The 26,298-nt window shown below is 44.7% G+C and overlaps 1 protein-coding gene across 2 annotated transcripts in view; it reads right to left on the reverse strand.

The window, feature by feature from the left end:
* The window catches only part of RANBP17 (RAN binding protein 17), a 234,587-nt gene that overhangs the window by 2,711 nt on the left and 205,578 nt on the right, over positions 1 to 26,298 (reverse strand). For both annotated transcript variants that reach the window (XM_080677003.1, XM_080677002.1), the window contains 2 exons: positions 25,643 to 25,809; positions 1,442 to 1,540 (listed from right to left, as the gene is read on the reverse strand). In XM_080677003.1, the coding sequence (XP_080533129.1) occupies positions 1,442 to 1,540; positions 25,643 to 25,809 (266 nt within the window). The remainder of the gene's footprint in view (positions 1 to 1,441; positions 1,541 to 25,642; positions 25,810 to 26,298) is intronic.

Here is a 26,298-nt window from a genome sequence, read left to right on the forward strand (position 1 = left end):
TGAAGGCAAGGCCCAGCCTCCCAAACCTCCTGCTTTAGTGACTCGCTCCTCACACAACTCCAGGCCTCATGCCGATCCCTGGCCCTCTGGGTTAGGGGGCCTGCTCTGCTGGGTGGCGCCAGAGACGCTTGCCTAGTTCCTGGAGAACTTTCTGGCACGAGGAAGCTCTGCCATACCCACTCACAAAGCAGCACTGAGTCCTTCCCCTCGGTGGGCTCTGGGGGCTTTGCACACACCGGGGCCCGGGCTGAACCCAGCTCCTAATCACTGCAAACAGCCTAATTTCAGCACAAAGGCAACACTTTGACAGTCATGTGTTTCTGCTTCCCAGCCCAACCAGCATGATATTTAATTTCCATCATACATTAAAACAGCTCACATCAAAAACACACATAATTAATATGGAGTCAGACTAATACTTAAATACCATATATCAGAGGCATTAGACTTAAAGCGCAATGTCTTCCCGAACAAGATTGGGAATGCACAAAACGACTTATTTTTCCCTTTTATAATGATGCAGTGACTCACACCAAATAGAAAATTATTAGTTTTTCATCCCAAACCATGAAATATTGCCTCCATCAGTAAAGTATAATATTGTGATGTCATAAGCGTTTTCTAAACACTGAATTTGCCCTCATTCCCTCTCAATCATTTTAAAAGAACTGCTCTCCTTTATAGAGCTAGGATTTAAATCACAGTAACACCGCGGGAAGATGAATGGCAGCGCGACTGAATGTGGCGAAAATTGGATACTTCAGCACAGGTGAGTGATGAGACAGCTCTTCTCTTTTTGATATATTTTCTTCTTCTATTAGTTTCCTTCCAAGGCCGGGATTTCAGTTTGAATTTTAATGTGTGCGGCTGCCTCTAATCTCACGGTCTTTTCCCCAGTACTATCTTATTGTATAGACAATTCATTCTCCAGGCAGTAACGCACTGTTCCCACTGACTGCTGGGAGCCGTGGCTTCAGGAGGCAGCCAGAGCGGCGGGGACACCCAGGACGGGAGGCGCCTGCTCCGGGTGGAGGGGGCTGGCCCTGCTTGATGCTGAGGGGCTGCTGCTACCACCTGGGGCAGCAGGGATCCCACATTGAAAAGGAGGCCAAGGAAGGAGCAAAATGTATTATTGCTCAGAATTCGCTTGGAACAGGGCGAGGAGGTGAGGTGAGCTTGAAGCGCTGCTGAGCAAACCAGTACCCAGTGCGTGGGAGCTCGGGGGTCCAGAAGAGCTAGTCTTGAGGCCCTTGCCTCACTGAAGGGCTGAGACCGTTGGGGAAGGCCTTCTGGGGGAACATGGCTTTGCCCCTGGGTGCTCAAGGCTCCTGCTCCGGCTCAGTGGCTCCCCTGCCTTTCACTGTCACTGCCTGGCCTGGGGGGCAGCTCCTCCCTGCCCAGGGACCGCCTGCTCCGAGGGCCTCCCTGCAACCACACTCACCTTCTCATGGAGCAGGATGAGCCCCAGGAGAGGCCTGGAGACTGACCACTGGTTCCGGCAGTCTTCAAAGACAATGGTGTTCATGAGGACAGACATCATCTGGAAGACAGAGGCACATGAGGACACCGATGCCTCGGCCCAGAGGCCCTCCAACCCCAGGTCTCTCATGGATCGGTCCCTGCCGTCAACCCTGACGTGCTCTCCCTCGATGCCAGGGCTCTAGGCGGAAGCCCAGCGCACCTTCCTTTCTGTCTCTCGTTTCACCAAAGAGGTCAAGTTATGGAGGGAAACATCTCAGAGAGAGGGAGGAATGGGATACCCTCCATGTAACCTTGGAATGGGAGTTTCCTGCTGGCTTGGGCTTCTACTTGTTCTTTTGTAAAAAACACTTTTATTGACTTTTTAGAAAGAGAGGGAGGAAGAGGGAGAGCAAGAGAGAAACATTGATGTGAGAGGGAAACATTGATTGGCTGCCTCCTGCACAGCCCATACTGGGGACTGAGCCCACCACATGGGTATGTGCCTGAACAGGAATCGAACCGGCAAACTTTCAGTTCATGGACGCCCAACCCATGAGCCACACTGGCCAGGCCTCCACTTGTTCTTCATTCACTAATTCATTCACTCACACACTTCACTCCTACATGTACATCCTCTTCCGTTCTCTTAAATTCAGTCTGCCAGACACCTAGGGGAGGAAAGAACCTCTGTCCGTGAGGAGCTAGCTAGAAGCTTCCTGGAGCGACCACCCAGGAGGCAGAGGAGGAAACAGGGCTGGGGAGGGGGGGCACTGTGCAGGGGGAGGATGCTTCTGGGTCCCGGAGGATTAGTCAGGGAAGACTCCACAGAGAAGGTCATGTTTATGAACTTCATAAAAAATGTGTTCTAAGCAGAAAAACAGCAAAGAAGAAGGCTGGGATCGCAGGAGGCTGGGAGGCGGTCCTGCAATGGTTAAGGGGCCCGGAGTGGCAGGAGGAGGAAGACGGGTGCCCGGCGGGAAGACCACGCGAAGAATCTGGACCTGATGCTGATGGCACGGGGAGGCAGCCATGGGTTTGCAGCAGAAGAGAGATGCGTTCGGGTCTGCCCGGGAACATGCGGAAGGTGAACTGTGCCGTGACATTAAAGGAGGGAGGGGCTGCTGCAAAGCCCGGCAAGTGGTGGTGAGGCAGCTCTGGCCATTCCCGTGGAGCTGCTGACACGACTTCTGCTTCTTGGACTCTTTACCTCCCCCCTCCAGCCCCTGCTTCCACAGCTCCAGAGTTCCTTCCTCAAGGGCAGGGGAAATGGCAGGGATGTGGCAAAGGCTGACTGTGCTTTGGTGACACTGGTTTCATCCTCTGGCATTTCTGCAATCCAATTTACCCCATAAGCTCAGGCAAGTGGCTGAACCTCTCTCTCCGCGTCTTTCATTAGCCATAAAGAGGAAAATCATAATCCTGCACAAAGAAGCGCTGCGACGAGTAGATAGTGCTACCGACGTTTAAAGTATATAATCACAACAGGAATGGGCTTCTCTGTAGCTCCAAACATCCACCATTGCATACATCATCATCATTGTCATCATCATCGCGCTCAGGCTGGCTGCAAATGAACACTGCCAGTGCAGACTGCCTGTATGTCCAGTCTCCCCGGGGAGAGGCGAGGGCTTCAGCCCGGTGCTGAGCATCATTTGCAGATCACACGTTCCTATGTATAACCTAACAAGCCGCCCAAAGTCATAGAGCCACAAATTAAATTGACAAGCAAAACTAACAGATCCACGGAGACAGTCTAAAATATTATGGGCTTCACAATGTGAAGGCAGAATGGATATCTTAATGGAAAAGATTAAAGTTAGAGGTACCCAACTCCTCCAGTAACTGACAAAGCATCCTGGAGTGATGTGCCAATTACTTTCTACGGTTCTCCCGTGGATTCATTTGTCTGAATGCATGTATTTATGTCTGTAATAAGTAAGGGGATGTTTGAATAAAACACTTTTCTAAAAATAAAGTTAGCTAAAATGGGTGATTTTTTTTTTTTTTTTACCCTTCCAGAAAAATGGAAATCAGTGAGCAAATCTGCTCAGATGGTACTGACGTGGCAGCTCACTGCCAGAGTTCTTTTTCCTGATAATCGTGGAGGGTGCGGGGAACAGCTCACCCTGCGGCAAGCTCCTTTGGAGGAGGGCCCGCGTGGAAGAACACCGAGTGGGCTGCGTACTACGGAGCCCTGTCCCGGTGACGGGGACGTGAGAGCTGGGAGGCTCTCTGTGGTTACCATGTGAGCGAGTGAAGACTGCACGCAGTGCGCTCTCCGAAGGGACCAGCCCACGGTCACAGAGCACCGTCGGATGTGCCCAGTTTTTACTCCGACTGGGGTGGTCCTCCCTGGCGTGGCCCGGGGAATCTCCCGGCTGAGGAAGTGGCCCATTTCGTTATTGATTATGTACAGGTAACTCAGATTATTGTCTCCTCACAACCATCTAACTTCACTGAGAGTTACAGTGAAAAAAATTACCTACTATGGTCAATAGTCCAAAAAGTATCCTTACATGTCAGTCAGATGCATGGCGGACTCGCTCACAACCTGGTGTAAACAAATCAATTGTCACCTAATTTTTTTAAATTATGGGGGGAAAAAGTATCCGTATTTGGTCTGGCACACGTGTTAGTATGGATTTTGAATGATGGTGCTTCTGGTCTGAAAACCTGTAATCTTCTAAACAAAGCTACTCTACAGATACCTGACCTGGAAAAACAAAACGAAGCAAGTTATGTCACCCGTGTCTCTGTTCACGCCCAGAGCCCACTGCTTCCACCCTAAAATGTGTGGGGCCGCTCTCCCTGCACAGGTGCTAACTCAGTGCTTCCTGCTGCAGCTCCTGCTGACGGAGTCCGCGGAGATGCGGTGTCTGCTGGGTGCTTCCGTGGATCTGGAAGCTGGGGGCGGGAGGGGTAGAGAGACTAGCCTGCAAACTTGTGGGTGCTGGGAGCACGAGGGACTTTCCTCTGTATCCCCAGGGCCCAGCATGGCATCTGATGCACATCAGAGCCTTAGGAAAACAGCTCCTGAGTGAAAGCGTGAATACATAAAAATCCTAAGTGAATGAATGGGAAAGAATGAGTAAAATATTAAGTATAAAGAGCTAAAGATGAAGAGCCTGCTGATCAGGGAAATGGAAGACAGGCCGGGCAAGGGTAACCTGTCCTGGGAAGGTGGTGAGAGGCGGCTTTGGTTTAGAACAGCGATTTTCAGCCTTTCTCATCTCATGGCACACACATAACTAATCACTGAAATTAGGCAGCACACCAAACATGTATTTTTTGCTGATCTGACAAAAAATAGGTATAATTTTGATTCATTCATACCGGACACCTATTGTTGTGTTGGCTGTTGTCATTGCTTTATTTGACTATCTAAGGGAAAAGAGGTCAGTGTCCCTGACTAGTCAGGGATTGCAGATTTTAAACATTCTTGTGGCAAAGGACACATCTGAGGAAAGGTGAGAGACCGAAGAGAAAGTGTCCATGTGCAGAGATCTAGGTGGGGTGGTAGGAGGGGGACAAAGCAAGGGTGACCAGGGCTGTGCCCAAGAGGGCATGCTTGCAGAGTGGGGTCCCTTAGTTGTTAGGCGGGTGTCTTGCTGGGAAGAGGGGTAGCATACAAATGATCTGCCCCTTTGGCCAAACTAGACGGGCCTCCGTTTTGATGTAACGAGTAGCTGAGGCTTTGAGGACCAACCAATACTAAATGCACCGAACACTCAAGAGCTGCTCTGAGTCTCAGGGAGCCTTTGGCACAGGACCAGCGGTGCAGAAGGCCAGGAAGAGGGGAGGGTCCAGGTCTGGGAGAACCTGAGTGCTGCCGAGGGAGGAGAAGCTTCCAGAGTTTCTGCACCTGGAAATAGAGGAGATGCTGTCATGTGCTGGGCTGAGGCTCCGGGCACAGCGATATGGAAATGTGATCCTTCTCCGATGAGATACTAGTAGTCATCTTTAGGGAAAAGGAATCCATTGCTCTCTTTGTCTGCTGCCTACCGATGTGGTGTTAGTGGAATGTTAGGAGAATGAAATAGACAAATAAGCATATATTTCCCTGCCTGCATTAACTAAGCCTCACCATCCAAGTTGCATTAAATCTTTTAATATCTGTGCACATTAAGTACACTTTTAAATTCTTGTATGTCTTTGTAGCCTCATAATAGAAGCAAGTATTTAGCACTTTAAATGAAAAAAAAAAAATCAAATGAAACACAAGAGGAGCTGAGCCTCTTTTTTAAAGAAATAAGATTGCAATCAATTATGGGTGACCCCTTCTCCCCCGCAAACTCATTTGGGAGCCCTGCTTACTTGGCCTTTGCACAGTGTGAGCTTTGCTTAAAAAAAAAAAAAGGGAAAAAGCCTTCTTACCAGCGAAGTTACTGCGGGACTGGTTCCCTCAGCTAGCTCTGGTCACATGTTACACTGCATGTCACATCTAAACTGACAGCACCCTCCTCCTCCACCCCCTCTTACGGAAAGTTAAGGGGTGCCTTTTCTCCAAGTGATAAATGACCTAGAATATTTCAAAACTCTTCCATCTATTGTAAAATCTAAGGAAATACACAACCTAGTTTTGCTGTTGTTTCAATTTCCTCCATTACCAACATTACCCCTAGTTCTCAAAACATTCATTTGAATCATCGTTTATTGGGGAAAGAATTACCTGCCAGTCTCCTAGCTTATAAGAAAGAAGATAAAGTTGGAACGCAACTTCAGGATTAATTAATTGAGAGGACTGCATGCAATGTGTCTATTCTGAATGTTACAGCACACATCACAATGAAAACAGTTTTATTTTCCATGGTTGAAATAAATTATCATAAATAATTCATTTCGATGGCAGAGATGTACTGGAGAGCAAGAGCAACGAAATTGACTACACTACACTGTGAGCCTCATTCTTGAATCTTCATTATCCATTGGAAACTTTTTACGAGAAGTAAATCATATTTCAAGTGGCTGCAGATCTCATAAAGCAGCTTGCTGCGTTAAAACACAACCAGAGAACCCGGGGCCCTGCGAGGCTGCAGGGTTTGCCACTCAGCGCCAGCTGGGAAGCTCTTTCTTACTCCTCTCTGGCTAACATCAAACGGAACACTTTTCAATTTGATGTGAAAATTAAGCATCACTTGTCAAAAACATCATCTCCATTTCCTCTGGGTAGGAATGGTGGGAAAATGTAAGGAGAGGAGCAGCTTTCAACTCCAAAGTAATTTCCCGCTCCTTTTTATTCAAGTGAAACTTATTTCTATTTCTAGTTCCTGGTCCTCCGTGAATGACTGGCCTATACTAGCCCCTGGGGGTCCCCAAATTAGCCAACAGGTGTGCGAGCTCAAGGGAGACTAACAAAGGCACAGGTGCTCTGGTTCTGTCTAAAAGGACCAGCCTATCTTCAGAGGATCTTTAACTTAAATCTTAACAAATGCCTAGAGCATCACCAGGGACGGAGGATCTATTCCAAATAGGAAATAAAAGGAGAGGAGGCAGGAGGCAGGGCTTGGCACGAGTGAGGAGCAATTAGCTCCTGTATAGGAAGCTTCTGAGAGACCTTCTGAGTGGAAAGAAGTAGAGCTGAGGGCGAGGAGAAGACTGGGCTGAGTCCAGGTTATAAAAGGCCTTTCAGGTTAAATGCGGAGATGAGTTTGGGCCAGTGCATAAATGGGAGCTTTCAAAGGATTTTTGAATATTGATGAGGCTTTTGATTTGGAACAATAGAGGATGGGGAACTGGAGAATGGCAGTGGGGGGGGGGAGGTAGAGGCAGAGAGCAGTGTGGCTCCCATGGCAGAAGTCCAGTGGAGAAGTGATGGGGGCCTCAGCAAGGCCTTGGTAGCAGACAGAGAAATGGTCATAGTTCTTGACTGCATACCCCATTTCCTTCCCACTCAATGAAGTTTCCCTAAGAAACATGACCCGACACTGAAGCTGCACATGAATCCTAAGCTTTAAGAACACGGCCTTGAGCTCTGGGCAGCCAAGGGATGGACAAGGGGCTGGGCTAGGCTGCCCAGCAGGGCGCCAGCGGTGGGGAAGCTGCGGTCCAGCAGACCCACAGGCCAACGATGAGTTTGGGGGATAAACAGCAGTGACATGAACCCCAAGCAGAGGACATATGTATGCATGACAGAGATGATGACAGGCTCATGTTGATATGAAATGTTCAATGATAAAGTAAACCCTGACCGAGGCCATTCAAGCCCAGGGAAGGGAGGGGAAGCAGCATGCTCCTTTACTGAACAGCCATCACAACACGGCCAATGAACATCATATTTCACAACGGAACAACACAAGGCATAATGGCACGAGGGCATCTCCCGCAGTCATCAGAGCAGAGTGCAATGAATATTGTATCGCATAATAAATATATTATCCCTGCAGCAGGAGGTTCAGGGCTTCACTGCCTCTCATCTATCACGTTCTCCCTGATTCCGTGAAGGGATTTGGTTAGATGGACATAAAACCCTTCATAACCAACAGGGGAGGATTATCTCACTCATCATGTTCAAAATGACTTGGTGTGGGGAGAAAAAGTGTTTTTGTGGAAAATTCATGGGGCCCTCAGAAGTATTTTCCATTGACGAGGAGTCTAGAGTTCACATTCAACCCGCAGAGGACGGCATGCGCCTTTCAGGTTTGAGGGTTTTTATTTATAGTTGTCTAAATGGCATAGCAAGTCCTGGCCAAGAGGCTCGGAAGGTGATTCAATGATGTTACTGAGGTTTGGAAGCTCTTTTGCCTCACTAATTACACAGGGATCCTAAGAAATGATGTGACTAAGTACTGGGAACCAAACCTCATTCCTCGATGCATTCAGACATTTACTGACCACCGACTTTGTGCCAGGCTCAGGGTCAGACCTGGGGATGTACAGATTTGCAAGGCACAGCCCTCCAACAGCCCACAGTCAAGGAGAGGAGGAAATACAGAGCATTTAAACAACAATAACACAGTATAGCAAGTGCCTCAAATATATGCCAGCACAGGGGGCTCTGAGAGACCGGAGGAGGCTGGCTGTGCCTGGGGTGGGGCACGCAGAAACACTGAACTTGTAGAGAATAAGCAGAGGTTGGCAGTCAGGTGGGAAGAAGGGCAGCGAGTGCAAAGGTTTGGAGAAATGTTTGGGGGACCAGAGGCAGTTCTGGGGGGCTGGGGAGGGAGTATGGTGGCTGATGAGGGCCAGATCTTGTGAAGGGCCTTGTCATGTGCTAGAACATGGACTTTGTCCTGCAGGAAATGGGCTCAGGGTCAGATCCTGGGAATGCTGAAGGAATCTTCTTGGCAGTGATGTGGAGGTGACCTGCAGTCCAACCGCTCTCCAGAGGGTCGGAGACTTTTGGAAGCTTGGCTCAGCTGACTTCTTCCTAGAAGAGGCACCTTTTGGCTGTTCTGGGGCTGGGAAGCCACAGCCAGGTTGCCTGCCAGGCTCCTGTGCCCTGTGAGGATGTAGCTGGGCACCTGACCTGCCAGCTCTGTTGCCAGTACCCTGGGAAATGGCACTGCCATTACTTCCCTTGGCCACAGCACATAACTGAATAGTGTCCCCTGTCAGGAACGGTTCTCTTTGTGAGGAAGCTTTTTATTGACGTTCAACCTTCATTTTCCCTTTCTTAATATTATCCCATTATGCCAATACTCCATTGTGCCATGCTAAGTAATTCCCTTTCCTCCTTGGCATTTACATCTTCCAAGTATTTATAGACTTATCAAATGCCCCATCTAGTTGTCACTTAGGCAGGCTATACATATTTAGCTTCTTTAATCTGGGCCCATAAGCCAGCCCTTCCATTCTCCTAAATCACTTGAGTTACTCTCCTCCAGGTCCTGTCAATTTGCTTCCAGCCTTTGTATTACAGGGGCTCGGGGAGAAGATGGGGCGGGAGGGAGGCCTCGCTCTCTCTGTGGGGTGAGAGGACAGTATCTGCATAGGGTGGGACTTCTCCCTTAAAGTGCAGACTCCCTAAAAGCAGGCCAGGCCTGCGGAGCGAGGAATCCTGCAACCATTTCAAATCAATACTCCATTCTTAGCTCTTATTATGTGCTAGCTGCACACATGCAACGCATGCACTGAGCTCCTACTATGTGTCAGACACTGGTGTAGAACTGAACAAAATGGGGTCCCTGTGGTCTTACAGTATATGGTAGCCTCGGGATTTATTCATCTCTCATTGCCCACCCATCCAGTTGTTTCCTTCTCATCTTCATGGTCTCAGAGAAATGATCCCTAAGTGCACGAGAACTCTGACCAACACTTTAGTTCCCCGAGTGGACGTCCTCTGTCCCATCTATACGAGATGCTGCAGAAGTACGGCACTAACGCAGATCCTGCTTAGGGTTTTCGTTCTGGCGAGACTCTTCGGCACTGAGAGACTTCTCTTCAGAAGCTGCACTTTCCTTCTGGCTGTTTATTTCCTGTTCTTTGCTCATATGACCTCAACTAAGTGTGCACATGATGTTGTTCTCCATGGCACCAGTGTTCCAGGTTATGGAGTAGGCTGAGTGGAGAGCTTGAAGGCAGTGAGTCTTGGCTCAAGTTTTGGGGAGTCTGGGCTTCAGACTACAGGAGGGGGTAGGTCAGCTGCCTGATCCTGGCGACCAGTTCAAGTAAGGTATAGAGTTCGCCAGGCTGAGGTGCTGGTATCCTCAAAGAGGTGAAGTAACTATTCCAAGGACACAGGTCGGAAGCACTTAACTGGTATTCCAAGCCGGGTATGTTGGCTGTAAAACCTATCTGCTCTGATTGTTATAAAGTAGAAAGTCCTTGCCTGGCTAGCTTCAAACCCAGGAACCAGAAGGTCATAGTTCAATTCACAGTCAGGGCACATGCCTGGGTAGCAGGTTCGATTCCCCAGTAGGGGGTGTGCAGGAGGCAGCTGATCAATGATAATGTCTCATTGTTGTTGTTTCTATCTTTTTCTCTCTCTCTCTCTCTCTCTCTCTCTCTCTCTCTCTCCCCCTTTTTCTCTCTAAAATCAATTAAAAAAATTAAAAAAAGTTAAAAAATAAATAAGTCCTCAACAAACATGGAGAATTTGCAATTAAACAACTTTGAAAGGAAGACAGAATTCCCTCAGTCTGAAAACTCTGCATCTATATTCTTCTAAGCATGACAAGGGAGACAGAAGGAACATATAAGATCTCTTTTGGTTGCAAATCATACGAAGCAGGATAAACTCACAGGTCGAGGATTAGGGAACCTGTACCTTGTTCTTCACACAGGGATCAGAGGCCATCCAATGAAGTTTTCCCTTACATACTATACTAGGTGTACCGGTTAATAATGCGGATTTTGTAATAAAAAAAAATACGATAATTTCAAGAGAAACATCAAAAGTGCTTTATTCAAAGTAATGCCCATTGCTAGCTACACATTTCCCCATCTTTCAGGTAATTTGTGGATACCGTCCCAATAGAACTTTTCTTGTTTTGAGGCAAACCATTCAGAGACCCAATTTTCCACTTCTTCATATGTTCTGAAGTGCTGCTCAGACAGTGCGTGTGCCATCGATCAGAACAAGTGGTAATCTGAAGGAGCAAGGTCTGGTGAATAAGGCGGGTGGGTTAATACTTCCCAGGCAAGATCTTTTAAAGTGTCTTTAACTGGTTTTGAAGTGTGTGATGGTGCGTCATCATGAAGCGAAATTACTTTGCCGTGTCTTCTGGCACATTCTGGTCGTTTCACGATCAAAGCGTGGTTCAAATTGATTATTTGCTGTCGGTAGCAATCAGTATTAAAGGTTTCACCTGGTTTTAGAAGCTCATAATACACCACACCTTCCTGAAGTCACCAAACGCAGAGCATTGTCTTCTTTAGGAAGCGATTTGGCCTTGCAGTCGATGTTGATGGTTGACCTGGATCAACCCATGATTTTGTGCATTTGGGATTCTCAAAATAAATCCACTTCTCATCGCCAGTCACAATATGATGCAAAAAAGACTTTCTTTCGTGCCGTTGAAGCAACATTTTACTGATGACTTTTTGGTTTTTCATTTGTCTTTTGTTCAGTTGATGTGGCACCCATTTTCCTTCCTTTAAAATCTTTCCCAGATCGGAAATCGTTTGCTGAGCAACATTTAATCTTTCTGTAAGTTGTTTTTGAGTTTGACACGCATCTTCATCCAATAATGCTTGTAATTGTTGTTCTTCAAAATTTTTCGGTTGACCTGGATGTTCTTTGTCTTTCATATCGAAATCATCACTTTTAAAGTGTTTAAACCAGCGTTCACAAGTATCTTGAGATGGAGCATGTTCACCATAAGCTTCTTGAAGTATTCAGCAGCACTTTTCTTCAAAATAAAGTGATGAATTAAAACTTCCTGCAAATGCTTTTTTGGCACAAAATTTGACATTTTTAAGCGTAAAAGTATCTATGATGTTAACACCCTTCAGAAAATTTGACATATAAAGTTTTGAAGCTTGTTATTAATACAACAAAATAGTATACATATATATCAACATATGTGTAACTCCCATATATTGAAAAAAATCCACATTATTAACTGCTACACCTAGTATAAGCTCACACCTGCCCCAAAGGCTACTACTAGTGTTGGTTAAACTTTCCCAGAGTTAAGACAGAAATGAATATACCAGTAAAGACTTAATTCACAGCTCCAGCACACTAATATACTTCGGAAATATTTCACATAGGTTACCCTTCAAGCATGTGAAAACAAGCAATAATTGTAACATGAATAAACTATGCCATCGTTAAACAAATCCTCATTTATAGTGTTCTATTCTTTCAAGCAATTCAAAGAGCTCTCGTACCCTTCATTCCCAATGCACTCAGAGAAAGAAGGCTGGAGGAACCCTGCCATTTACCTGCTGCCGCCCTTGGACAGGGATGAATGGATAAGAAATGCCAGGAAGGAAGGAAAGGCAAAGGCCCTGGGCAGCGTGGTGTGATGAAAACTGTGTATGATCTAGAGATAAGAAACCCTGCCTTCTCTTCTAGGCACTGATATTTACGGGCTGTGTGACTGTGGGCAAGTTATTTTGCCTCTCTAAACATCTGCATACTTTTCCCATACAGGTACTGAGATTAAAGTTGTTCAGGTACCTATACTCCCAAGTTAAAAAATCTCCATGTTGGCCCTACCTACTCATTAGGATAGAGACATTAGGTATGAAGACATTGCAAACATGCAAAGCATCATAGAGTTGATTTTCATTCTTGCCATTGCAGGGTGATGCCTGAGTATGCGGGAAGAATAAGTGTGAAAAAGTCAATTTTGGGCCAAGAATCAAATCCACACCATGCCCCCACCCAGTCCAGAGAGTGTTTGTAACCTTGACAATGCTTGTCACAGAAAGAACTCGGAGGAAGGCAGGACCCATGGACGGGACTATTACCATTAGGAAGACCTGAGTAATCTGGCTGTGATTTCAAAACCAAATCATTTTGTGAGATGAAGTCTTGGGTTGGGATTTCCTGGAAAGGGTACTGCTCACATGTATAAATAGGAACGGCAGAGATAAGAACAGAGAGACACAGAAAGAAGTGACTGCTACCTGCACACTTTTGCAGACAAACTTTACATATTTATTGAATTCCCTCTTGGTTGGGTGACTACACTCATTAGTTCATTTTGTCCTCACAACTTCCCTGAGTCAAGATTCTTGGCTGTGAGGGCAGCAACTGCCACAGACAAAACTCAGGCCTAACAGGGTTGACTTGAGGACCCCTGGGCCAGCAGAGCAGCTGGGCTTCTGAAGGGCTTAGACAGGGCTGGGCAAACTTTTTGACTCAAGGGCCACAATGGGTTCTTAAACTGGACCAGAGGGCCGGAACAAAAGCATGGATGGAGTGTTTGTGTGAACTAATATAAATTCAAAGTAAAGGAGCGGAGGGGAGAGCAAGAGAACCCTCCGCTCTTTCGGCTCCGCGGGCCGGATAGAACAGCCGAACGGGCCGGATCCGGCCCGCGGGCCGTAGTTTGCCCATGGCTGGCTTAGAACCAGGGAGGAGAAGCTGGCAGGATCTCTGTCTCCCTCTGGAGCTGCCTGGTTTCCCACTGAGATTCTCAGCAGGCCTGCCTTTCTCTCTTGCCATAGACCGGCTACTTCTCTGAGCATGTGGCAAGGAACTGGCAGCCCATGGCTCTCGATTTTTCAAGTCTTCAACTCAGGTGAAGATTAGAGGCTGACCAACACTTTATTTTATTTTAATTTTTTATGACCAACACTTTAAATGCCAACTTCTAAATCCAGGAAGACTAATTGAGGCAGTATGGACCAGGGTTTACCTCTTGTCAACTCAGTTCCCCAAAAAAGAAGTCCTCAGAGTAATCAAGAATATATGGATGAATGAACATTGTGTCTCCCATTGCCTACCCTCCATCCCCACCAATCCTGTTTCTAGTCCATTTAAAAGCAGCACACAGCATGGTGGAGAGCTCAGGTGCTGCTGCTTACTAGCTGCATGACACTGGGTTAGTTACCTGACTGCTTAGACATGCAATTACCAGTTTGACTATAAAATGGAAATAAATATCTGCCTCACAGAACAGTGGGGCTTAAATAGAAATATGTATGTATGTGTGTGCATGTGTGTGTGGAAAGCACTTAGCACACAGGCCTGGCATATGATAATTATCGGTACTTCTTTTTCATCACCATCACTCACTGTCATAATTCTGTTTGAGTCTCAGGTCGCCCTTCCATAGTGACCTCTTAGGTCCTGGAAACCCTGCAGAAAACGAGGCTTCTGTTACAGGATGGAGGAAGAGTCTAGATCAGGGGTGGGCAAACTTTTTGACTCGAGGGCCACAATGGGTTCTTAAACTGGACCGGAGGGCCAGAACAAAAGCATGGATGGAGTGTTTGTGTGAACTAATATAAATTCAAAGTAAAGGAGCGGAGGGGAGAGCAAGAGAACCCTCCGCTCTTTCGGCTCCGCAGGCCGGATAGAACAGCCGAACGGGCCGGATCCAGCCCGCGGGCCGTAGTTTGCCCACGGCTGGTCTAGATCTCCCAGGAGGTGTGCAGGCCCTGCCACTCCGCAGGGGTAAGGTAAGGAAATACTCCTAACCCCGTGTGTTCTGGTTACACAGTCAGCCTCTCTGTGACACCCATGCAAGTGTAGGATTCTTCTGGTGAGCCCTGGACTAGCTTGGCTGTGACTCAAAGATGATCTCAGGCAGCACCTTCCCTCCATCCCCGCCCATTACAGAAACGCCGCTTAGAGAGAAAGACTGCACTAGGGTTAAAACTTGGGGGTGCAAATAAAATCCAGGTGAGTTCTGACTGTGAAGTGTGGATGGATGCTGCTGTCTGTGCTGTCAGCATAAAAAGGCAGTATCCTCCGAGTTGCTTTCTTTTTCTGAGAATTCTTTAAAAACACTGAGAGTCAGCAGACAAAACTGTCCCTTTAGAACATAAATTGTTAAACATTTCCCCAGAGCTGGTGTCAATATTTAATCTATGGATTAGCAATTTTCCTTGCAGAGGCTTTAAAAAAGGTAACATTTAGGGAACTCTTTTTTTTATCCTTAATTTACAGTGATAGCCAATTACGCCAACCACTATTAATGAAAAGGCTAAAGCCATCTAGCCTGCCATTCGCCATTCGGGGTGAGAGTGTTGTAAAGCATGCCTACTTACTCCTGCGCCAAGCCTATGCCCAACTCTGCTTTTTCCTTACGAAATGTCCATCTGCTTTACGTGAGTGTGAAGGAAAAGGTGTGGCCATTGTTCACTTTTTACAACTCCTTTGATATTCTGAGAGCATTTGCCACGGACTAATAGCAAAACTGACTGTGCTAAACTGTAGATAAAAGAATGATGACAGATTGCAGCCCCTTTAATTCATAAAGAAAAACACTTGGAGCCCCTGGGAATGCCACAGCCAGCCACTGGCACCCAGTGACTTCATGCAAAGTCACAAACTACTTCATATGTTTTAGATTAAACACAAAGGTTAATGGACATGTGATCTATTTATTTCAAATTCCCCTTTAATCCAGAGCGAGCTCTTTTTTTCGCTCCTTGGAAAACATTATAATTTCCCTATTCTATAAATATACAAATATAATTGTAAAATGACATCATTCTGTTTTCATTTAATTACTCCTGAAATGCTTTCTAGTTAATATTCATTACGCAAAAGCTAATTTAAAAGAGAAAGAGATGCGACTTATTCAAAAAGATGTACTGTCATTCACAGCAATAGTTATCTAATATACAGAAGTTAATAAAGCAGATTAATCTACAAGTCCCTTTAAGCCATTCTTGAGTTTTGAACAACTGCCTCTTTGACCTTTCACCTTCACGCTGTGCACCAGTAGCAGGTGCCAGCTGTACAGAAATTATGGCTGCGCATTTGAAGGCAAAAATCTTTTCTTACTTTGCTTCTGACCAGCAGCTGACCCTGTAGGAGTGATTGTTTCTGGTGCCGGCCTAAAGGCTACATAAACCAGTAGCAGATAAACAAAAGGCTACATATACCAGCTGCCTTGCCTAAGGGTACCATCCTAGGCTGACACCTCCACTCCCTTCCCCAGCGTTCCAAATCGCTCCTTGTTTGTTTCCATACATGCATTTCATCCTGGTTATTTTGTGCAAGGGGTGGAAGTAGGAGAAAAATCCCCTAAACAACAACAACAAAAACCCATCCCTTCCCTCGAACTTGACTTCTGAGTATTCCATGTCAAACTGTGCCATTATGATGCTAATCTAGGTCTGATTTAGCAACTTTAATAAGAGGCTAAACCCTCTTGTAATTAGATAATAAAATTTTATTATGTATTTTAATATTAAAACTCTTAAAATCAAACTCTTCAAATTATACACTGGTATAGAACTAAGGTACTTAAATATCATAGCCCCAGAAAATGGGTACCCGAAAAAGCACATTGTGGCTAATTTTTCATTCTCAGAAATGTAAACATGGAATTCCTATGTGGTGGCAGCGAAAGCTCCAACACTCTTAATTACGTGCAGGGAAGAATGAATCTATTCAAGGATGAAGCACACTGTACCATTTCCAGCAACAGCGTGAGATGGCTCTGACAGTTATTTCTTGGATACAAATTACACAAGTATAAAAACAATCCCCATAATGATTAAATGCAGTTATGTACATAGGAGAATACCAGTGCAAATGGTAACATATTTAAATGGTTTTCCTTCATTAAAAAAATTATATATGATATTAAACCATCAATCACTGCTGAGGCACAGGAGTTTAAATGTATTGTCACTGGTTGAAATGAATGGCTTGGAGACTGAATTCTGGCTCACTCAATATGGTGTCTGTGCTGTTGCTTAGTCACCCAACTCTCTGCTGGTTTGGGCTACATCTGGTGGATTCCATCCCTTTCAATTAATAAGGCGAGTTACGCTATCAATGGATTACATCTTTAAACTGTGCTTGGAGGTAGAAAAATACACGTCCTAGTAAACACTCACCAAAAAAACCCCTCTCTGTTCTGTTAACCATTTGGAACTATATTTGAAGTAGTTATTTCTTTCTTCACCCATGTTTAGAATGAAGTTTTCTTGTGGCATTTCAGCAGGGTGATTATATAGTATATAATAATATTCTACTAGTATACTGATCTTATCTTAGCACTGCCATTTAGTGTAGGATGTAGTAAGTAGTCCATGACCACACCAGATTTGATCCCTAAAGCCACCGCCTGCAGATCGTGCTTCTGATACCGAATGTTTTGGTTTGTTCTGCGGACAGTCATTGACTGTCACCAGGAGCCAGGCTCTGCTAGGTGCAGAGACAAGTATTAAGACAGTGATGCTCTTTGGGGAAAACAAGGTATCCTGTAAAGATAGGGTATTATGGTGACAACACTAACTTGATGATTTATTAATCAAGGATGGCTTTCTATTTTAACTGGATTGCCTGTTTTAAAATACCATGTTTTGGTTACAGTTGAAATAGTCATTCAACAAATAATTCTGTAATAAAAATAAAATCAAAGTGGCATATGGTTCATAACAAAGGATTTGGACTAAAATCCTCCTTCTACAGATGGATAGACATTTATAATATATAATATCATGGATACGATGCCATTTAAATGAAAAAGAGTTTTTAATATCATAAACTTTAGTTTTCTAAACTGATCTGTAGTGGGGGTGGTCACAGATGAATCATTCCTAAGACTTTTACTCCCTTTGGGACTTCTACTACCTGGCTGTTACCTAGACACTTCTATCCAGCCCTGGTTCTTTCTGATATTCTGCACAATTAGATTGTATACACACACACACACACACACACACACACACACTCTCTCTCTCTCTCTCTCTCTCTCTCTCTCTCTCTCTCTCTCTCTCCCAAACTGAAGTTTATTTGTGCCTCAAATTTGGTTATTTTGAAAATAAGATTTCTGAGACGTGTTCACTGAGTTTCATTGCCTGTTTATTGCATCCCTTCTGTATACAAAATAACTGCATCCTTTTAAAACAACTAATCAAAAAAGTGTGCTTCCAAAATTATCATAACATCGGAGAGAAATAAAAATACCATTGTAGCGGTGCCACATGAAATGGTGTGAGAAGTACAAGGGTCCCTGCATTGGGAAGTCTCATAGTTTTGAAATTCTCTAGGACTATATAGCACAGAGATGGAAAAATGGTAACTGGGCATATAGTACTGACCCGCAGAGTACATTGATTTTTAGGGAGAGTAGAAGAGAGAGGAAAAAACAGAGAGGAACATCAATGTGAGAGAAACACATCGATTGGTTGCCTCCTGCATGACCCTGACCAGGGAGCCTAGGCCGGGGAGGAACCTGCAACCAAGGTACGTGCCCTTGACGGAAATCAAACCCAGGACCCTTTGGTCTGTAGGCTGATGTTCTATCCACTGAGCCAAACTGGCTAGGGCTAGTGGTCTATGTTTTAAAATCTGGATTTCTGGCTTCTCTTTGAGGGGAAATCTCAATATATCTGGCAACACTGAGTCTTACCTTCTTACGGGAGAGCAATTGGCTGGAGCTGTGGATGCTGCCCCCTTTAGACAGGGATGTGTACTCAACTCAGGTGTTTCCCAGGCCACCTCATCCCAGGTTTCTGCTTGGCTCTAAGACATCTTAGATCGTCAAATGGAAAGGAGAGGAAGAGGGAGGCTCGGAGGAACCCAGGTGTGAGTTTCAGACTTTGTAATGTGAAAGGATCTAGGAATGACCTTCGATAGAGCTAATGGTACTCAGTGGTAGAAGCTTTCTTTAGAAAAGAGAAGCTGTCTAGAACCAGAAAGAGATGAAAAATGGCATTCTCTACTGATGAATCAATCAGTGATAAAAATCAGGACGCAGCCTAGGGATGTGCTGGGAATGGGGGCTGGATGCAAAAAACACTAGTTTCCCCAAATTCATTTCACGGCTGCCGTATTGATTCCATCCTCGAAAAATCAGGTTAGAGTGAACCTCAGGAGCTACCTCAAAGGCATTAAAGGACCGTCACAAAGGACCAGCATGAGATGTTATACTACCAGACTCTGATCTTCTCAAGGAGACATGCCTTACTAAATGCTCCGGCCCGTTCGGCTGTTCTGTCCGGCCCGCGGAGCCGAAAGAGCGGAGGGTTCTCTTGCTCTCCCCTCCGCTCCTTTACTTTGAATTTATATTAGTTCACACAAACACTCCATCCATACTTTCGTTCCGGCCCTCCGGTCCAGTTTAAGAACCCATGGTGGCCCTCGAGTCAGAAAGTTTGCCCACCCCTGTGCTACACCCTCAGTGTCTTGCTACAGAATCAATGACGGGGTCTGGGTGTAACAGAGAGAGGAAGCTGCTAGCTCTGCCTCGGTGGTGGGAGTCCGGGCTTTCTGTACCAGCTGGCAAAGCAACCTTCCTCTCCCTTGCCCGCTGCCTCTTTGGGTCACTGCCCATCTGTTTCGTCCCGGCTGCCGCACAAAGTTGAGGTATAGGATGACTACTCTAAATCGCTCTACCTTAAGGATGGCCCCGGTGGGACTTCCTGGAAGCTCAACTTGCCTCGTTGCAAGTGGCTAAGATGTACATACTACTTCAGATTTGTCACCCACCAACTATCACTTTGTGGTTAAGCATGTGAACTCTGGAGTTAAACAGAGCTAGGCTAAAGGTTTAGTTTTTCCACTTATTGCCTATGTCAGTGGTCGGCAAACTGCGGCTCGCGAGCCTCGGTTTGCCGCTCTGTTGACTAATGAGTTTGCCGACCACTGGCCTATGTGACCTTGGGAAAGTTACCTAATCTCTTTGTGCCTCAGTTTCTTTATCTGTAAAATGGAGATCCTGTCATAGAGATACTATGATGACAAAATCAGATTAAATGCATAAGTAAAGAGCTTAAGCTAGTGCCTGCACGTAGTAAGCACTTATACTTGCCAATGTCATTTTTACTAGAAATAAATACATAGTATACACAGAGGCTGCTCAAAGCAGAATTTGCAAAAAACAACTGTGTCATGACATGTGAGGTCCTATTTTCCACTTCTGCTGTCTGATGACCTACCCCTTGCTTCCTTTAAACCTTTTCAAACCATGCTATCCTGATTTCTTGTGACTGGCCTTTCAGTGTGTGTTTCTGATATCAATCTACTGCCATATTTTTTATAATAAAGTTGCACATCAACCAGACTGAGCTAATGGGTCATGTGGAGGGCACACTTTCTATTCAGGGTTCACTAGAATGTCTTTAATAACATTGGAAAATCGGGCTAATTATTTTTTAAGAGGCTAAGAGACATGAATATATTTCATCTGCTTAAGTGTTTCCCGCTGTGCGAGTCTTGCTAAGGTTCTATAGGCCAAAATCTCAACATCAGTTAAATATGCGGCTGCACTTTCCCCTACTTACTATTATGGAATGGAATCTTAAGTATGAAAGATGTCTTGTATAGTATGTCAAAATGTTGAGCAATATCGTTTCAATCTAAACACAGAAATGAAAAAAGAGCAGATGATTTCCCTTTTGCTGTAATTCACTTTGGGATGTATGTCATAAAGAGCACTATACAAAAGCAATTTTCATTGATTGACTGACTGATTGAGGAAAGGGTGAATGTTCTTTCAGTTTATGTCCCTACTGAAGTATGATTCTTATAGCTCCTGACAGCTCTTCACAATTTGTAGTTAAATGCCAGGTTAGTGCAAAAAGAGAGGTGGGGGGGAGGGCGGAAGGGAGAGATCATAATTAGAACATTTTTGGGTTTTTAGTGCTTAAGCCAAATAGTTAAATAGATGTGGGTAAGATAAATTCAAAACTAAATGTTCTAATTCCCCCATTCAACATATTTAGAGTTTAGTGAATATAATTGCTAAAAAGACCTTGTTAATACCAGGTAAGTCAACTGTAGAATCTATTCAGTAACACTGCTACTCACACAGTCCTTGTTCTACTTCTGTGGAAGGCAATGCTCTTAGTTTAAACAGAAATTCTAACTTAGAGAAGCTTTCAGCCTCAGTGTTCTCTTCTGATTATCTGGAAAGGAATTAGTCACGTCTTCGAAGTGCCCCTATAATTCTATAAAACTCCCTCATTTACCAACTTGGGCAAACCTTCCTCTCTGTGAGATAACTAAATAAATGCTGACCTATGGGTTCTGGATGGAAACACTTAACACGACTAGTGATAAAATGGAAACAATTTCACAGAGAAGTTTGATCTTAACAGATCAGTGCCTACTCACTGTTCCATTGGCCTGTTCTTAAAATTTTGGTTTATCTTTCTAATGACATAAAAACACATAGGGGATTTCTAAAAAAATATATTTTTATTGATTTCAGAGAACAAGGGAGAGGGAGAGAGAGATAGAAACACCAATGATGAGAGAGAACCATTGATCAGCTGCCTCCTGCACATCCCCTACTGAGGATCGAGCCTGCAACCCAGGCATGCGCCCTTGACCAGAATCGAACCTGGGACCCTTTGGTCCGCAGGCTGACCTTCTATCCACTTAGCCAAACCAGCTAGGGCAAGGGATTTTTTCTTAATATGTATAAACTGGGTTTTTCTCAATTGTTAAGTCAAAACAATGCTGGTTAGACAATAATTCTTACTTGAAATAGAGCCACTTAATTATAATGCATCTTCAAATGGACTACATTTAATGCTTGCAAAGTTTGATTTGTTTGCAACATATGATAGATGGCTTATTTGGAAAATGTTTTTAAAAACACTGAAGATCTAAAGCCACATAGCAGGTCAAAATAAACACATTTAAGGTGAGAGGCACTTAAAATGTCATTCCCAGGCTGCTGCACACAAATGGAAGGCCTATTAAGATGCTAGCAAACCCTTTAAGTGGGTTCCTGCTTCATTTGCTCTGGAAGCTTCAGGAGATAACTTCTGCAATTTGGAATTGACACTCCTCATGCAATTATGCTTCCAGCAATATAGATCCAGGTTGGGGGGAAAAACAACTCAAACTAGTAAATAATTGCAGTATCATTGCATCAGTTTAGTTTAAAGAGCTGACAAACCCTCTCTAAACTCCAAGCACAATTAGTCATTAGGGTCTAGTTTTTCAGCACTGTTAAGCAATTTGTAACCCATTCCTTTTAATAGGGTTAGGCATTACTTAACGGACACAGATGTCTTGAAAACTGAAACCTCCAGTTATGAAGCAGCAACCTTGTTCATTACCTCCTGTGATAGGCAAATCATCTATAAAATCAGCATTTAATGGGCGACCAATGAATAATCAATGGCTCACTTTTCATCTGAGTGTGAAAATGAGAATAATCTAATATAAAGTCCCTCTGGTAAGAGGCTGAACCTTGGGTTCTGCTGCTCTTCAGGGCTGATTTATAAGGTCTTGGGAAGATGATGTAAACAGATGATCAATGGGACCCACCCTTGCTCATAATAACCCCCAACTGGCCCACTCCCTCTTTTCCAAGTCCATCCCTTCAGGCTATGAGCTCTGTCCAGCTAATTCTTCCCACTCCTCCTGCCTGCTGCTTTTACTCCGGCCATCCGTTCAGTCCAGCCGACTCAGAAGTAATTTTATACGCAGCAGAGAGCGGGTGGAATTGATTTTTCACTCAGTGCTCAGTTCCCATCTGAATAATTATCAATTTTACTGCCTCATAAAGGGAAGAGTCAAAATTTCAAATCAATTCAAAAGAGCTTTTGAGATGACAGAAACTGTGCATAGAATAGAGGTCAAAGTTGTCAGTGACCTAAGGAGATGATGTCAGATAGTACTATGCCCAATAGTTGACATCAGAGGCACTCAAGATGATATAACCTAGTGCTAATGCAAATCATATTTATGCTGACTACCAGATACCAGTCATTAATATTTAAAATGCTATCTGAAAGCCTACATTCCAAATAAATAGAATGTATTCCACTGTTAATAAAGATATATCACTACTTAGTCATACACTACAAAGTAAAGGATTACCAAGTATTATTAACACAGAAATTACTTAAACCAACAAATGCATGGTAATTCTGAGTAAAGACAAACTTGATTGTCTCCACACAACCATGTTACTTGCTCTGCACTGTTGGACAGTAGTTGTCTAAGGCCACAGCCTATTAATTTTTGCGAAAATTTTCCAACTTAAAAGTTTCTGCCAAAGCCCTAGCCAGTTTGGCTCTGTGGATAGAGCGTCGGTCTGCGGACTGAAGGGTCCCAGGTTCGATTCCGGTCAAGGGCATGTACCTTGGTTGCGGACACATCCCCAGTAGGGGGGGCGCAGGAGGCAGCTGATCGATGTTTCTCTCTCATTGATGTTTCTAACTCTCTACCTCTCTCCCTTCCTCTCTAAAAAAATCAATAAAATGTATTAAAAAAAAAAGAAGTTAATCCTAATGGGTATGAGGCTATGCCCCATTAAAAAAAAAAAGTTTCTGCTGAAGCTTATAGGACAATATTGTAGCCATGGCTGAGTGCTGGCAGGAGGGACTTGGTGCTGCACTAGTTGCCTGCCATGGTGGGGTGGGGGCTGGGTCTGATGCCTGGCCAATCCATGGGTATTTATTTTCTCCATTGGCTACAGGCTCGAAGTCTGTGGTTTTCACCCTACTCCTTGCAAAACACCCGAGGTCTATGACACACTCCCAATATGGTCAGAGGCTTCTGCAGTTGGGTAGGTAGGGAGTGGGGAGGAGAGGTACACCCAACTCTTGATAGAATGTATATTTTGAAGAGGCAGTCCAGTTGAATCTGCAATCTTATCCCCACCAACTAGTCCCTTGAAAACCAAAGGTATAAGCGGCGAGGACTTGGGCTTTTGAGACAAACAGACCTTAGTTCACATTCCACTTTCCAGTTAATCTCTCTGAGCCTCAATGTATTCGTCTGTAAAATGGGGATGATGATATCCACATTTCAGGGTTGTTGTGGGAGTCTAAAAGAGAAGACTCCTCTAAAAGTCCTCTTCTCCTATGTCACTCTGTCATCACTATTTTAATCAAATTCCCATAGAATTGGTTAGTTACCTGTCTCTGTCCCATCTGACAGGAGCCTTTTTAAGGAGTGAAATTATGTCATATGAGTCTTTTTTAAAAATCCTCACCCGAGGACATTTTTCCATTGATTTTTAGAGAGAGTGGAAGGGAGGTGGAGAGACAGATAGAGAGAAACATCGATGTGAGAGAACACATCGACTGGTTGCCTCCAACACATGCCCTGACCAGGCCAGGAATTGAGCCTGCAACTGAGGTACATGCCCTTGATCAGAACTGACCCCGAGAGCTGTCCGACTGAGGGCCGACCCTCTATCCACTGAGCCAAACTACCAGCCAGGGCTTATGAGTCTTAATTGCTCTTGTACCTTGTACATAGAAATTCCTCAATAAATGTGAGTTATCGTCTACCATTTACTGAATCACCAACATGTAATAATTCCAGGGTCATACCAAATAGTTATAGGCCTACACCCCTTTACTTAGTTACACACAATCTTAATTACACCCCTCCCCACCAGGAAAATAACTGGTTAACTGAGACCTCACCACAAATAAAGTTCACATAATTTCATTTAAATATTGGCAAAAATTAACAGCCAGGAAGAAAATCTCTTCTATGGCTATTGTCGCATCCTATTTCAAGAGTGATATTTTCTATTGATTGCAGGAAACTTCTTTGCTGGTTAATGACCATATTAAAGCATTTACATTTGCAAACCAGACTATAATGGAGATAATTTGGCAAAATAAATAAACTAGAAGCATTATAAAGATATCATTTGCCAAATCTAGTAAAACTGGAAAATATCAGAGTGATGGTATTTCCATACAAAAATGTCATTTTTTTTGGAAATATTTCCAGCATGCATATTTCTTTTTATGCATGCTGTTACTGTGATTTGCAGAAGTGAGTTTTTAAAAACAATATCAAACTTGGACCTAACACATATTAGCCCGTCAGAAAATACATTTGACAATAAAGAAATTGTGGTTTTATTATTTATTATTAAACTAGAGGCCCGGTGCATGGATTTGTGCACCGGTGGGGTCCCTTGGCCTGGCCTGTGGGGATCGAGCTGAAACCGGCTCTCTGATATCCCCTGAGGGGTCCCGGATTGTGAAAGGGCACAGGCCAGGCCGAGGGACCCCACCAGTGCACTATTGGGGCTGGGGAGGGATTGCAGGAGGGCTTCAGGGCATGTTTGGCCCCGTCTTGCCAAGTCCCAAGTCTCCCCCAGTCCTGATCGGCCAGACGCCAGCAGCAAGCTAATCTACCAGTTGGAGTGTCTGCCCCCTGGTGGTCAGTGCACGTCATAGCGACTGGCCGAACGGTCGGACACTTAGCATATTAGGCTTTTATTATATAGGATGCTCCTGATAATATGACCTATGTGAACTTTGATTTCTCATCCTAAAATGGGAAAAAATACCAACCATGACACAATGAATGGCAATTTTCCAGGGACTGACTGGGAGCCCAGGTAATAGTAGCTCCCCAAAGTATTCACAGGGCAAAGTTATGATGACATTACTCGAGGCTCCAAGAAGAAATCAGAGGCTGACCATTTCTAGCTCTGGCTTTTCCCCTCCCAGGCCTTTGGAAGAACTAGCCTCTTTCTGAACGCTGGCCTCACTGAGGTGAGACTGGGTAGTCCTAAAGCTGGTGCACTATCCTACCTTCAGGGAAAATACCTAGGGAATAACTGGTAAGGAATCTCGGCATGACTAGGTGTTCTCAGAGATATTCAGGGACCAGGCTGGTTTTTGGGAAACTGATTCTTAAGCCAGGTGACCAACCACCAGTTACCTGCTGCAGGACATCTGGGTTCTGCTGCATGAAAAGTAACAGCCTCTGGCCGGCCTGGGTGGCCTCTCTGCAGCGGAGCGGCTTCTTGCCCTCTTTTGCTATGTGCTTGAAGAGGTAGGTGACGATGTAGTCTAAACTGGTACAGCAGCTGGAGGAGACAACTGTATCTGTACAAATAACAACGAGAATTCATTCGCATTACTGAAGCGTTTGTTTCATCTGGTTCATTACAATGACTCCGTTAAAAAAAAATCACCTTCTAGTTTCAAAGCATTTTTATCCAACTGTAAATTCCTGAGGGCAGGTATTTGGCCTTGCTCATTCTTTAAACCCATTGTCCACTGTGGGATGTGGCAGAGATACGCGAGGAAGTGCATGAGTTGTGGGTAGAACTGGACAGAATTTCCCACTCGTGATCTTCAAGAGCCTCTGTTCAATTCAGTGACTTTAATAAATATCTACTTGGTGCAAAGTGCTCTGCTTTGGGGGAAACACCCTGATGCCAAAGAGGTTGTGTTTAGTATCTAAGTCACTGTAACAGCATGCTATGGGAAATGAGTGCCACCCCACTGGGAGGGCTGGGAGGGTGACATCACCGGATGGGCATCAAGGGGAGTGTGGGTAAGGAGGTAGCACCTGAGATGGGCTTGGCAAAG

Source organism: Plecotus auritus, assembly GCF_963455305.1.
Source record: "Plecotus auritus genome assembly, chromosome: 6".
NCBI lineage: Eukaryota > Metazoa > Chordata > Mammalia > Chiroptera > Vespertilionidae > Plecotus > Plecotus auritus.